The sequence below is a fragment of the Crassostrea angulata genome, chromosome 1 (assembly GCF_025612915.1).
Source record: "Crassostrea angulata isolate pt1a10 chromosome 1, ASM2561291v2, whole genome shotgun sequence".
In the NCBI taxonomy this organism is placed as follows: Eukaryota; Metazoa; Mollusca; class Bivalvia; order Ostreida; family Ostreidae; genus Magallana; species Magallana angulata.
Genome location: NC_069111.1, coordinates 16222224 through 16237385, shown reverse-complemented (window position 1 = coordinate 16237385; position 15162 = coordinate 16222224). Strand labels below are relative to the sequence as shown.

The 15162-nt window shown below is 30.8% G+C and overlaps 1 protein-coding gene across 1 annotated transcript; it reads left to right on the top strand.

The window, feature by feature from the left end:
• The first annotated feature begins 3667 nt into the window (after positions 1 to 3667).
• On the top strand, positions 3668 to 15113 carry LOC128180452 (uncharacterized). The gene is made up of 20 exons (XM_052848581.1): positions 3668 to 3997; positions 4842 to 4964; positions 5125 to 5310; positions 6200 to 6269; positions 6465 to 6547; positions 7131 to 7319; positions 7609 to 7833; positions 8070 to 8189; positions 8272 to 8439; positions 8767 to 8849; positions 9083 to 9242; positions 9319 to 9389; positions 9827 to 9980; positions 10059 to 10228; positions 10437 to 10551; positions 10676 to 10862; positions 11221 to 11290; positions 11657 to 11880; positions 12011 to 12293; positions 12953 to 15113. The coding sequence occupies exons 1-20, from the start codon at positions 3772 to 3774 to the stop codon at positions 13793 to 13795; spliced, it is 3750 nt and encodes a 1249-aa protein (XP_052704541.1). The 5' UTR covers positions 3668 to 3771; the 3' UTR covers positions 13796 to 15113.
• The last annotated feature ends 49 nt before the right edge of the window (positions 15114 to 15162 follow it).

The following is a 15162-nucleotide window of genomic DNA, read 5'->3' as shown; positions in this document are numbered from 1 at the left end:
CATGAATATCATTATTAATATTAATATCATTTGATATCCTCCTAGGCATATGGTTCTATCTTTTTAGAGGTCCGTGTTGCTCTGATTGAATTTTTGAGATGATTGACTGTTTTTATTGTCATTTTTCATTTGTGCAAATAAACACTAACATTTTATGTGATGTAAATTTTACTTTACCCCTTCAATAGATAACCAGTTTCAATGTAGACAGTCAAATATTTTAACATTATATGCAATAGTCACTACCTTAATAAATATTATTTGAAAATCTTGTGTCAATTGTACAGCCCGTGTAAAGCGTGAAATTTGTGAGCCCACGTTTCCATTGATCACATCATTATCTACTCAAAGTCAACTCGACAATATTGAAAGAAAAATCATTTAACATTTAAAAATTTAGTTATCATAAGCATATAAATTTAAAAAAATCAATGAACTGTTTGGCAGTAATAAAAATGCATTTGAAGACAGTATTAAAAATTACAAGGAAGGTATATATCTGGTTTATTTTGTTTTCTTCATTTATTCCTATATGTTACGATTATCTTCATGCAGGAACTGACAAAAACAAATCGTTATTTAACCAGTTAAATAAATTTAATCTAAATAAAAAGCTGAAGGGGACCAAGATTGATTATAATAGCAGTTTTGAAATGTCTTACTGGAAACATGCATATCTGATTTAAGGTGGATCATTTAACCAACCACATTCTATGGCCATATTAGGAGATGTGTTAGATATTTTATTCCCACTTACGCTTTCATCTGTAACAGCTCCTGTATCATTAATCTTGAAAACGGTGAATCAAATAATTTATTGTCATGCTTTTAAAAACGTGTAATTAAAACCTTTTTGTCCAGTCAGTTGATCAATATTTTTTCCGAATATCTGATCATGAACTATGACACAATGAAATTTGGTTTTCATCAACTATGTAGGAACAACATCCCCCCCCCCCCCACCCAAAAAAAAATGTAAAAGAAGTAGGCTATGTGTTACAACATTGTTTTTACTATTCACAGCATATAAAATGATCACATATATTCAAAACAATTTTAACTGTTATCGATATATTTATATTCAATGAATTTCGAGAACTTGATAAACACTTATACTTATAATGAATACAATATTCAGTACTCTTGCAAGAAATGCACACTGATAAGAAGTTGCCATTGTTCATTGTTTGTTAAACGTTAAAGGTTAGACAAATACAAATGCTTGTAACCATTTTAGTATTTTTACCTGCTTATTGTTGTTAACACTAAATAAAAAAGATGAATCTTATCATTTTCCACTCAAGGTAAACAACCTTTATTTCAAATTTATAGGAACATTCACATATTGCGGAAGTTAAATTTATCTGCGTAGTCTTTTCACCTTGAATTTTTTTAATTAGTATAACGGGGAAATATTAAATATCTCCAGTAGTTTGTTTAAAAAACGGAACAAATATAACAATAATCTTCCTTGCTCAAAATTTTAGCAAGCTTTTAGATTTTTTGACAATGTTTTTATCAAATAAAGCATGGTGTTAATTACTGTATAACAACATACGATTCTTTGAAAAATACGAATGGCTTAATACTTAATGGATAACAAAACTTTCACATTTGATTTACAATGATGATTTGAAAATAAAGATATAGCTAATACAAATATATACAATATGTAACGTATAACAAATATCTCCGACAAAAAACTCAAATATACCAACACCTATTTGTTGTTTCACATGCATGTCCGGAAGTCCTTATCTTCATGATTTACGATTCCCTATCTAGGATGCAGATACAGGGATTTTCTTGTGAGTTCGGTAGTTTGCTATGAAAGGATGATATAGGGCTTCATTGTGTTCCTTCATTTCTTTTTCCACGGTCCTTCTCCGGGTGTTCTTGGGTCGACCGGGTTTCCTTTTCCCTTCTGGTGTCCATCGCAGTGCTATTCTCGCGATGTTGTCGGTAGGTTTTCTAAGCACATGCCCTATACATTGCCACCCCCGTCTTATTAACATAAATCTCATGTCCTCGCTGTTTGCCTTCTTATGAAGTTCCACATTTGATATTTTAATCAACTCTCCTATGCACTTACTCGGGCAAAGCGAAAGTGAAACAGTGTTTGGACCTAAGCACAAATCAATACCGCTGATAACACTTAGTTCTTGAAAATAATCGATAAATTCGATGCTATGTATTCTGAAGCATTGTTTTTCAAGGAAACATATTTATTAATACCATGAAAATAGTAAGATTTTAAATAGTACAAACAGTTTAGATATTTTTTAAAGTCGTATGTATTCCTACGCTAGAGTTCAATGTAGTCTCGTTCAACCAGACGCTTGGCTGTCTCCGTTAATATCCGACAAAACAGAGTCTCTCTTGCTATTCGGAGATAAACGGGGACAGCCGAGCGTTTGGTCGAACAAGACAAGAGTTCAATCTTGCCTGGATCCATACAATTTCTCAGAAATATTTCGAATACTGATACTTCTTGCCATGCAAAATCACATATAGTTCATTTTGAATAAAATTAATGATAATGGATAAAATTAACTCCCGTCAGTACTTCCGTACTTTTATTTATTAGGCCAGAAAATCCTCATGATCTTTCTGAGGCATCCGTTGTGAAAACTGGAGAGCCTGTTTATGTCACCTTCTGTCATTATCCAGCATTCTGCTCCATAGAGTAGGACAGACAGGACACAGCTGTTGCAGAATCTTAACTTTGTCTTCCTACTGATGTCATGTGTTTTCCAGATGTTTTCCAGGTTCATGAAAGCACCCCTAGCTTTACTTAGTATGGTCTTTATATCCTTGTCTGCACCCCCATCTGATGTAACTATGCTTCCAAGATATGTAAATGACGTTGTGTTGGTTAGGTTACTTCCATGTAGTTGTATTCTTGCTGGGTGTGTGGCATTTAATGACATAACTTCAGTTTTCTTGGTATTTATTTTCAGTCCAGATCTAGATCTGCATATGCACATACAAGTGTGTATGCTTCTTGTGATTGAGATCCAAGGAATGCTTGAATAATTAAACGTTGTGAATTATTAACATGAATAATTATTTTGCAAAATAAGGGATAAATTTATACTAGTATTTGAAAAGTCAGCGAAAAGTCAGCGAAAGTTACATATTTCTAAGTACATTTTCTGATGATTTAATAGAAGAATTTAACTATAATTTCCTTAGATTGATTTAAAGTATTGGCCTTTGTGTCTGTTATATTATAGGATGCTGAATAGATACAGGATGAAGTACATGTATTTTAAGGATTAAATTGCAAGGAAGTTGATTTGATGAACTTGTAAAAAAGGAAATATTTCATAAGCAATATTTTCTGTATTCTTTCAGGATTAGTTATGATTCGCATACTTTTGTATGCATGACAAAGTGTATCATTACATCTATAATAACAGCCAAACACTTTTTCTCTCTTTTTACTATGTATGGTTATCTGTCAAAATATCTTGTGTACATTTTGCATAATTGTTTGTTAGACCAGGGAAATCAAAAGAGCCCTACTTTACATTTAAGGGAAATAAAAGCAAATACTTGCAGGTATGTATTTCATTAAATAGGGAAGTTAGAAATTTGCGCTATTATCATTGGAGGATAAGTTGCAATATTTACGAAATATTACCTATATGGACATGAAGTATTTACCAATCTTAACCGACTTTGTATAAAACTTCCTTTATTGAAAAATCATTTACCTTCGTTAGATCAAGGAAAATTCTCTTAAGACACAACAGCGTTTAACTAACCATGTATATGCATGGGTGGACTGTTTTGGTTATTCTATGTTATAATGTCGAGCCTACTCTCAGTTTCCCGGCATATGAGATACCAACGGAAACCGAGACTAAGTCACATAGTGCCATCACAATGGACGCCATCTTTAGAACCACTGCAAAATTCTTGGATAGGATGCAGCTGGTAAATGATACCGAACAATCACCATTTCTTAAAGTTTACAACTATTTTGGTTCAGGTAAGATTTTATTACCAGATTAAATCATATGGCTAAATGGAAAATATCATATCATAGAGGTCTCTTTATTTTTTTTAATAATATGAATATGTGTTTGAACATGATTAAGAAAAAAACCCAGCAAATTAAAAAGATCACCAGGGATATAAACTTGGTTAGTCACGTGATCAAAGCCTGTGAAGCCGAAATGGCTTCTCAGAGGTTTTGGCCAATTTCTAATTAAGTTCATATTCTGGTGAACTTTTTACCATTGCTGTTTATTACTTATATTACCGTTTGAGAAAGGCAAATCATGTTTTTACGTTTTCATGATGATGCAACCGTCAATTCATAAGCGCATGCGGTGATAATTATGACGTTAAAACTATGACTTTTAGACTCGTTAAAAAATTCAAACAGAAAATGAACTTTTTTATTTCTCTCTAGGTTCAAATCAAAAAACATATTGGCAATTGTAAATTCTACAAAATCTTTATCTTGTTGTTAACTGATATTAGTTATTGCAAAGGCAATTGTTCTATTATGCAATGAGTATTTTTTAAAGACGCTAAACTGTACTTTGTTATTTAAGAATATTGTTGTTTAGTTAGTGAAACAATTTTATCCAGCGTGCAAGCGTAAACGTCGTTAAGAAACGCCTCATATAAACCACTGACATCCCGTCTATTCTCTTTTAAACGTCAACAACGAAAGAGTCTACAATATGCGTGTCTTTGAGTATTTGAAAATTAATTTTAAAACATCTCTAGAGAATAAAAATAGTGTCACATATGTAAATATTTTGCTAAAATAGATATCTCTTAAACATTGTAATTATTGTCATTGTTAATTGTTTACTTTGTAGACCAAGAATCCTTTCAACGGTTCATTCAGATAATTCATGAAATAAGCGGCTATGAGAGTCTTGTTAAAACAGAGCGTGCAATCGATTCAAAATACCACGTCAACGGGGAGCAAATTGAAATGGGTATACGAATCATTCTATAAGTCTGGATTTTTTAAGGCTTGTGTCATTACCAATATTAAAAGTTTATTGATATACTAGTATATGGTTTGTAATAATGTAAAACGAAGTTGTGTTCAAGAAATTAGATGCCGTGATCATTTTGAGACTTTTTTCTTTGCAGCTCACATACTCATTAAGCAAATAAGAAACAGGATCGTGGATTTTTCAAAGAATACTGCGATGGTGAAATCCAACATTTCATTGATTCGAGAGGACGTAGCTACTATTTTATACATTATTCAGGAATTCTATAGCAATACCAATTATATTGAACTATTTGGAAACAACACGATCTACGAAAATTTTGGTAACTCTTACAACTCGATCATTTATCTCATTTTAGTAATAATGATGAAGTAATCAAAAATACGTGCGGGTGTGTCATAGGCTTGGATTTTTTTATTAGCATAATATGCATTCTTCTCATTAACTACAGAATCAATCTTGACTAAATATGGTGTATGGTATTTTCCAGGAAAGGGGGGAAACCTAGATGGAATGAAATAAAATTCATTTTAAATATCCAATATCCTCTGTTATTCATATTTTTAATTAAAAACAGAATATTAATGCGATCTTTATATTTTCTACTCCCGAGTATTTCGTTGAAAAACAGGGATGTGGTACCCTGACTTACCCTAAAGGTTCTTTCTGAATAAATTTATCTTCTGGAGTTTTGCGCCTAAGCTTTTATCTTGGGGTTTTCTACTCTTCTTAAAATGTTTTCTTAAATCTGTAAGAGAAATAAATATATGTTAAATATATATATTAATTAGAATTTTCATTGTTAAGTAATATTATTTGGTGTGACTGTCCGATATATATTTAAAAAAAGGAGTTTCCCCACACTACAACTAGTACGTGTATTTTATACTGTACACATATTTTAATTCGGTCGAAATAAGTAGCACTTTTTGATATAAAGTGGCATAATAAGTAGATGAGCCGTTAAATAACTTAAACCCGAGAAATCCATTGCCTGGGAACAGATATTCTGTGGTAAAATAAAAAGGCTAAAACAGTTTTTGTCATTGAAAGCAAGGATATCTCTGCATTGTACTTTATTTCTAGAGAAACTTTACAATTTATTATCTTAATGTATTACTGTCCATAATGAAAATCACAATGAGTTTTTTATTTCGTTGTTCAATAAACAGTTATTTATATGTTTAAACTCTTTAAATTGTTATTTACAGGACAAGACAAGGTTATTTTAAAGGCAGTTGCTGACTCAAGTGAGGATACGTGTACTAATTGTGGGAATGGGTAGGAAAATAAAGTGAATTTCTATCACAATCTTGAAATTATTGTTATATCGTATTGGTTTTTCATTCATTCATTGCTTACAAGACTTTGAATAGATATATAGGTCTATACAACGTAGGGTAGGTTCTCTTCTTAATGCAAATAAAATCAGCGTATCTGTACATAAACGTCATCTGTTTTTCTTTTATTCAACAGAATAGAACAGTGCGAAAACAACATTATAATTGGATCAAACCTGACAAGTGGCTACAGATCAGGTCAAATAATTACAAAGCCAGGTGAGTCTTCTCATATTTATTTATTCATACCTAAGCAGCTTCTCATGAAACTATCTGGACAACAAAAATGTGCTTAGTTTGTAAAATTTGTAAGGTACATGTACAGGTTGTAATATTTAACAAAGACGAAGATGAGGTATTGAATCAAACTGATTCGAGTATTTCTGTATCATTAGGTCGTGTAATTCTTCTTTAAATTTGTGGATTTCCTTTAAAGGGGCATGGTCAAGCGATTTTGGTCAAGTTTAATTTTTCTATTTTTATTGTTTACAATGCATCAGTAATGCATTTCTAATGATCAACTAAAATTTGAGTGTCAGTTGTATAGTTATATGCAAGATACATAGCTCATCAAAAATATGACATGGGCATTGTTTACATGAAAAAAAATATGAGCTCTTTATATTGCTTTTAACTTGATGACTACCACTCAAATTTTTGTTGACTATTAGAAATGCCTTACTAAAGCAATATGAACATTAAAAACGGAAAAATGAATTGACAATACTTGAAAGCATCTCTGTTGTAACAAATACCATGATTTATTTTAGTTTTTATTTTATTGTCTTTGAATTAATTTCAGTAAGATACCTGAATGGAATAAATGGTAAATGCAGCCACGGAACACCAGATGATTCCAGTAGAACTTTTACCGCTACCGGTGGTATTTATAAAGGAAGATCAAGTCAAAACGAGGCTCCCCACAGCTATCTCCACAGCGCAGCAGCGGAAATGGCGGTGAATGCTACAGAATACTACTTAATTGATCAAGGTTACAATATATCTTTGATATATTATTTCAAACCATTCCTAAATATCATCCATGAAATGAATAAATATTACATAAATCTTTTATACGTTTTTATAAGCATTGTTATCACAATTCTTATTATCTCTGTTTCATTATCCTAGCACATTTATTAATGTTCGCAAAGGGAAAATATCTTTTATTAATTGTACATTTAGCATGCACTCACGACGAAAAATTTTACAAATCATGTTCATGCAAACGCTATACTGCACAATCGAATGAAATTCAATTATTTACTCTTTTAATTTAGCTACGGGACTTCTTGAGCTTATTGGTTCAGAAGTTTTCCGAGATATATTTGGTATTCGCTCAAGAGAAGAAACAGCAAAAACATCCTTAACATTTGTCATTGATGCCGCGAGTTCCAAGGCTGACATTTTAATGATCATAAAGGCAATAGAGAAAATAGTAAACGAGACCAAAGGTTCCAAATTTTTACCGAAGAGATACGTTACGGTTATATTCTCAGATTCAGGTATGTTATCATTTTTAAAAGTATTCACCTATATTATGCATATTCTGATTTGATTCATTCCAGATTCAAATTAAGTTTCATAACACAAAGTGTCTAAAATTATTTTCATATTAAAAAGATAAAAACAAAAACAAAAAAATAAATGTTCCAATTTCATTTTTGTTCGAAAACAACTGTAGCGTGTATATGAAATAAAAGGTGACGTAGCGATGATAAATAATGTCAATATACGACAGAAAACTGGAAGACTGGAATTAGTACAACCGACTTGAAGACTCTGATATCAGTTCTTGGTAACTTCAGTGGTAGTAGTGGAGGTGACTGTGCGGAATCTGCCATGATAGGAATACGTAAAGGTAAATTTCTTAGATTAAAAACATACCGACCAATTTTACCCGATGGTTAAGAGATGTAAATAGGTAACAATTGATATTGCAGGCATAGAACTGTCTAACAACAATTCCAAAATTTACATATTGACTTATGCAAGGGAAACGAACGCTTCATTGAAAGAAGAAGTGATATATGGACTGAAGGCAAAAAAATTAATCCCTATTTACATTCTTACTGGAAATTGTTCCAGACAACCACAAGAGGACGTATACGGTAAACATATAATTATGGTGTTTTTTTTACTCTCTTTGTATTTTGATGTGTCTTTCTACTAGCAATCTCATGCACTCCTTAAATTTGGAATGATATCTGTTTTAAGTTCAGAAGTATTTGTGAAATACATTAATATTTGTTTGACAACATATTTTTTTCTGATATTTTTTTTTAATTAAAATTTTTATTGGTTTTTCAAGTCTATATATAATGTAAAAAAAATATCATAGACATATTTGTGCTACTTATGTACATGTATGTACTTTTTTTCGCTTTTTGAGATTTGATAAGTTTAATTGCAATGTAATTACAACTGTCCATTTAAAGCGGCCATTGCCAAGGAAACAGGCGGAAAAGTTTTTGAGAGGAATACATCAGAAGTTCAGACAGTAATTGAAACTGAAATCAAGGTTCTAAAATTCCTGTTTAATTCATTTTCATTTTTTCATTAAATCTAAAATCAACTAATTTGATTTTATTAGGAAGAAGCAGAAAACTTTAGAAGTTCTTTAAATGTCTCAGAATGTTTCAATTTGAAATAATTTTTAGGATTTAAAAAAGATAATATTAATAAAGATAAAATGAAAACAATTAAATAAGGACAGTGTGACTACACAGCTAACATTAAAGGTTTTTTTTAAAGGAAACATTACCATCTTCGAATGTTTTCGTCTCATGGTTTAAGATGCCAGCAAATACCACGAAGAACAGGTCAATACCTGTTGATGAATACACCAAGACCCTGGTGATTACCGTTACACCTGTAACGTCGATGTCCGAGGTCGTTTTATATAACCCAAATGGTATGGATTTTATGAAGTAAATTTGGAGAGTTTATTAATTTGTATCCATTTCACTGACTTAACATTATAATTTCAGGTATAGCTGTGTCATTATCGGAAAATGAAGAAATTAACCTATTAAACAATGTTTCAAAAATTTCGATTTTGGTGAGTAAATTTAATTTGGACAAACGGGATAATCTTAGTTATTAAGGATTGATAGACAGACATCACTGGAATGACTACTTTAAATGGAATTAATTTTTTTTGACGTTTTAGCATAGTTAAGGTACTTTGATAAAAAGTTTGATGAAGAATTTATGTTTTTTAAGTTAAAAATAACAAAATTAATTTTGAAATACCATCTCGCCTGACAACTAGCTTATTGGCAAAAATAATGAATAAATTTAAGATCGTGTTAGAAAATAAAAATCATTAAGGAGATCTAAATTGTTTCTTGCCAAAAGCATTACAAAAGCATGTGTTTCGAGTCTTTCAAAACAAATGAGTTTTCAAAATTGTGTGTATGCATGATTTTTTAACATGAAAATACAATAAGTGACATTTACGCTTCAATGCACATATTCATCTTCATACATTTACAGAATCCTGAATCGGGACAATGGAAGCTTCAGAAAAATGTAACCGACTCCTGGACAGTTAACGTCACTGCTCTAAGTGCAATGGATTTCTCAGCTAGTATTCTGGAAAAAAGCCCGGGAGGAAACTCTTATCAGTTAACAGGAAATCCTATAATAGGTTCTTTTTTTTAATTGTTTTATTCCTCATGTTATTTTCTAAATATTCTGCATTTTATCAACGTTATCTTTTCTTCAGGCAAACAATATTCGGTTGTTGTTGATATTCCAAATCTGAACTCAACTTCCACATGTTCGAAGGTTGCTTTATTGTGTAGCAGCGGAACGGACGTTTTTGAATTTAACGTTACTAGAGTGCGTTTAGACGGGATTACTCGATACACTGGCGATTTTATTCCATCTAATAAGGTAAGGAAAGAGGAGTAATTGTCATAACTTTGAATGATTTTGAATTGTCAACATCAAATAAGCATCTTCAAACTTTTATCATTAAAGAATGAACGGGATTTTTTTTCTTTTTAAAGAAGCACATGAGTTCTTGTGCTATGTCAATACATTTTCCAAATAAGAGTAGTTGTTATTACATGCATTAAATGCATTATTTTTCTGTTTATAGTCCCTTTCATATATACAAATACGGGGTAATGATACTGAAGGGAACCCATTCTTGCGGACACGATTATTTAATATCAAGCCTGTCTCCGTTCAACTTGACATATCTCCTCTGTTTGGTAAGTTTTTTTCTGCATTAAGCCTGAAATCTTTACATCTTTGCAAAACAACATATTATTTTAGATTTCTTTTTTAAAAAAACACATTATCTTTGTAAGTATTTTTTCCTTGATTTATTTTCAGGAAATCTGAGACTTAATAAGACAAGCAACATTTCCTTCTCCTTAAATAATACCGATGAAAACTTTGATGATTTCGACATCTCGGTTTCGGATGGTAACAAAGACATTGGTGTACACCAAGTTGGTTTTGATAGCAAGCAGATTTATAGATATGATGTTATGGTAACTCCAGAAACTCTTCAAACATTGTAAGTCGAATCATACATTGATGACAACATAAACATTGATGAAATGAATATTGATTATAAAAGATATTAACTCAAATAAAGTGAAATCCCTTTAAGATAGCCCTCAGACCTGTGTCCTCGTATCTCTTGTTGCAAAAAGGTCATATATATATATATATATATATATATATATATATATATATATATATATATATATATATCTATCTATATATATATATATATATATATATATATATATATATATATATATATATATATATATATATATATATATTTAATACCATGGTTATATTACTATTAAATAATCAATTAGTTTTAATGTCTTGTATATAATATTTTCTTGTATCATCTTTTTCAGAATATTACATTTTTCGATAACCCGAAGAAACTTCAACAGTGCCATTCAGACAAAAACAAGGCGATATTCTGCAAGTTTTATCTTACCATCCATCGATTTAATGAGATAACATCATATCCTTTGAATTATTGATTTACTAAAATAACATCCTAGCCTTCTACTTTTGGATTCATTAAAATAACAAACTAGCCATCCAAATTATAGATTCATTTTAATAACATTCTTGCCTTCTTATTATGGATTCATCAGAATACCAGCATTTTAATTATCGATTCAGTAGAATAACACACTTACCTTTAGATTATAAATAAACCCACCAACCAAACAAAACTCAATTTTAATCAAGTCATAATCCTACCAGTTTATTAAGTCTCTTATAAATGCATTTATAATAAATAATCTTTTTTTTTATTAATATTTATTATTTTTCTTTAAGGTTATGGACACGCAATCTGCAAACTGCATAGTCAAACAAATTCCCGGAACGTGTCCGACAGAGTCGCTGAATACAGATAACTGTACTTCCTATAACTGGACAGGATCAGTCGAAGTTTCATCGGGAAACATCAACGAATCAGTCATTAAAGTATCTTCTAACGAAGTAATTTTACATCACACGGATTTAAAAGACGCAAACTCCGCTGTGCCAATATTACTGAGGTAAAAAAAGAATTTCTTTTTTCTTCAAGTTAAAATTATACACAACGTCGGGTCTGAAATTATACAATGTATCTTTTAACCAATTTGCTTTGCATGTATCAATTAGTACATACTGTAATATGTTTTTCAGTGGTCATTGTTGTATTCAAACTGTTGTCCTTACCATCATCGACTCTAACGGAAATTTCGACGAATGTAGTTTCATTGTCTCGGACCAACTTGCAACAATAGTCCAATATCCATCATCATCATCATCATCATCATTATCAACAATCACAGACAAACAAACAACAACAACCACAAACAAACAAACAACAGCAACGATAGAAAAACAAACAACTGTTGCAGAAACTTCATCTTATCAATATGCAACGACAACAAACGAACAAAAAGTTGTAGGGTCTAATAAAGAGGTAAGTAATGTTTTGATAAATATCGTATTACTGTATTCATACAAAATTAAAACACCATTTTATTACACAAAAAATGTTAATATTAGTTATCTTCAACAATTAAAACAAAATCTACCATACAAAAGAAAACTCTGTCACCGGTTCTCTTAACCTTCTTTTTCTTTGGTATGTCAATTTAAAGAATTTTCTTGGTTTGCAAGCTATATTCCTTTTCTACGTTTAAAAAAGTCTTAAGTTTTGATTGGTTTTGATACGCATCCATCTCCATAAGTCGAAGAATATAGTTTAAAGAAAACAAAAAGAAGTCGGAAATTTTTCAGGAAAGTTTCGGAATGATTATGTTGGAATAATGCACAATTGCTTCAAAATTCTAAATGAGTAAAATAAATCAGAATTGTTTTTACCGGTAATAATACCTTCAGGTAGAAAAAGAAACCATATCAACAGAGATATCGAACATTTTTTAATTCATACATTGTAGATAGGTGTATTTATAATGAAAATAGTCAAAAGGTGACGGGAAAAGAGCCTGGGACAGAGTATAATGTTCTTTTAATCCGTTCTATGATTTATTTTTTATTATGTTATAATTTTCTAGGCTAAGTAAAACATTACATTGCATTTGCAAATAGTTATATTTAATGATTTTTATGTTTTAGACTGGTACCAACGAAACAAGGAACATCGCCATGGCGTTAGGGTTTACTTTCCTAGGGTTAACTCTTATAGCTATCATTATATGGATAGTCTGCTGCATTAAAAAAGAAACCTTTCCTAAAAACCCTGTTGCGTTTTTAAGCTATCAAACTTTGAAAATTAAAAATGAAAACGACCCTGACGTCAACGAAATGTTAGATAAATGTCATGAATTGCATACTGCGGATCATGTGACGACTGAAAATGAGATAGAATCGTCTAGTTTACAGAAAAGTGAAAATATAGAAAATAATGATGGAAACAATAGCAGCCCTGTTAATAACACTGATTTCACAAAAGAACAATCGGAAACATCAGAGAACAAATCTCCTGAGGCAGAAACTTCAGGCACTATAAACAAAGAAATAGACACCAATAAGGACGATAAAAAGGTAACATCAATCAACTCAGATTCCGAAACAATTAACGCTGCTACAGCCGGACCGGAATCGTCAGATAGTATTGATGGAGACAAAATTAAAGAAGACAACAAACGAGAATCGTCTAGCAACCTTGGACAAAAAGAATGCCTTAGTACAGAATCAAATGGTTTAAAGGATTCGCAGAATCCTAACTTAGAAAAAGGAAACAATTTGGATAGTCAGAAAGTGTCGCCAGATAATTTGTGCCCCACAAATAAGTTAGAAAATAATGAAAACAGTCGAGCTACTGAAGTTGTACAAACTGGTAAAGACAAAGGAGGAACAGACGCAAGCTCTAAAGAACGTAATGAAGAAAAAGTTGATTTGGTAGATGTAAATAACAAAGACCAAAATCTAGCTGAAGAAATCAAATCCCAAGATTAAAACGTTCTTTATAAGTCTTTGAAACTGAACCTTAATGTTAAATACAATAAATAGGTGATGGTAAAATTTGCCAAGCTAGAATAAAAAGCATTGACGATCTCCGATCCTAAGCGATGTTCAAAAACTCTTAATTATGCGGATTTCTTTTATTCGTGCCATTAATCTGACTTTATACCGACAATTTGAATTAGTATTCTAGTGTTAATTCAACTACATGCTTAGCGTAGTGGATTCACGAAGAACTACAACTTAATTACATGTTGGTAAAGAGTTCGAGCCACTTGATTATGTACCGGTACTTTTCTTCAGGCTCAATTTGTTTATTATTTTTTATTATATCCATTGTAGGTAAATTTGCAATAATTTTTTGGTGAAAAAAATACTTTGAGACTGAGGATCGGACAACCTTAAGCTCTTTCGCCTATGAATTTTGTGATTAAAATTTGAATATTAACTAATATCAAGAAACAATCTAGGAAATTATGATTAAGAAATTGTAGTAGGGCATTTGAATAAAACAGCTTTCAAGCATATCATAACAATACCTAACAAAGGCATTTTTAAAATCAAAATTCCAATCACTTTTAAATGTTAATATAAAAGTAGTTGTTGGTTTTTAACATTGATAGTGCAATTGTAAAGTGGATAAAACAGTAATTAAGCAATCAATATAAATCTAGGAATAAAGTTATTACTTGCAACAACCGAAAGAAATGTCTTCATTAACGAAGGATAGGGTTCAACAGTAGACACGCAAATCATTCATTACCTTAAATTATATATCGCTTAGGGCAAAGGTACTTCATTTTTAGGGCCTTTTTCAGCAAACCTGCATGGTAAATTTGAAGAAGATATTACCTGTATTTTAAAAAATAAAAGACGCAATTATGATATTACATTTAGGAAGACTAACACTGCCTTTTGAATATTATTGCAAGCCTCGAAAAGTTGATGTACCTTTAGCTTAACTTTATTGCTTTAGCTTCAGTTTACAAGTTATTAGAATTTGCAATGTTAAGAAAATGTTTATAAGAATAATGTAATAATAATAAATTATTTTATTTCTAAAAAAATGAAAGATCTTATAGCATTTTTACAAAGACATATTTTATTTTTATATTGCATTTACAATAGAACTTGTACAGCTTCTCCAACATATACATATATTTACGAAATAAGTCAATGTAAAGGGGCAGATCCATTCAAATGTATTTCGTCATATAAGTTTTTGCAATGATTATGCAATTTATGCAAATGATTGATGATACATATGCACATTCAGCTCAGTTTTAAATGTATTAAAATATTCAAAATAGTAGTGTGTGTTTTCATTCCATTACAAAATTTCTTAGAAAATACTTTTTGTT

Bases quoted from the DNA above. Each gene is read 5' to 3' on its own strand.
- LOC128180452 (XM_052848581.1), top strand. From the start codon at position 3,772: ATGTATATGCATGGGTGGACTGTTTTGGTTATTCTATGTTATAATGTC. The intron at 7,834-8,069 runs GTATGTTATCAT...AATATACGACAG, and splicing joins GGTTATATTCTCAGATTCAG to AAAACTGGAAGACTGGAATT. The intron at 10,229-10,436 runs GTAAGGAAAGAG...TTCTGTTTATAG, and splicing joins ATTTTATTCCATCTAATAAG to TCCCTTTCATATATACAAAT.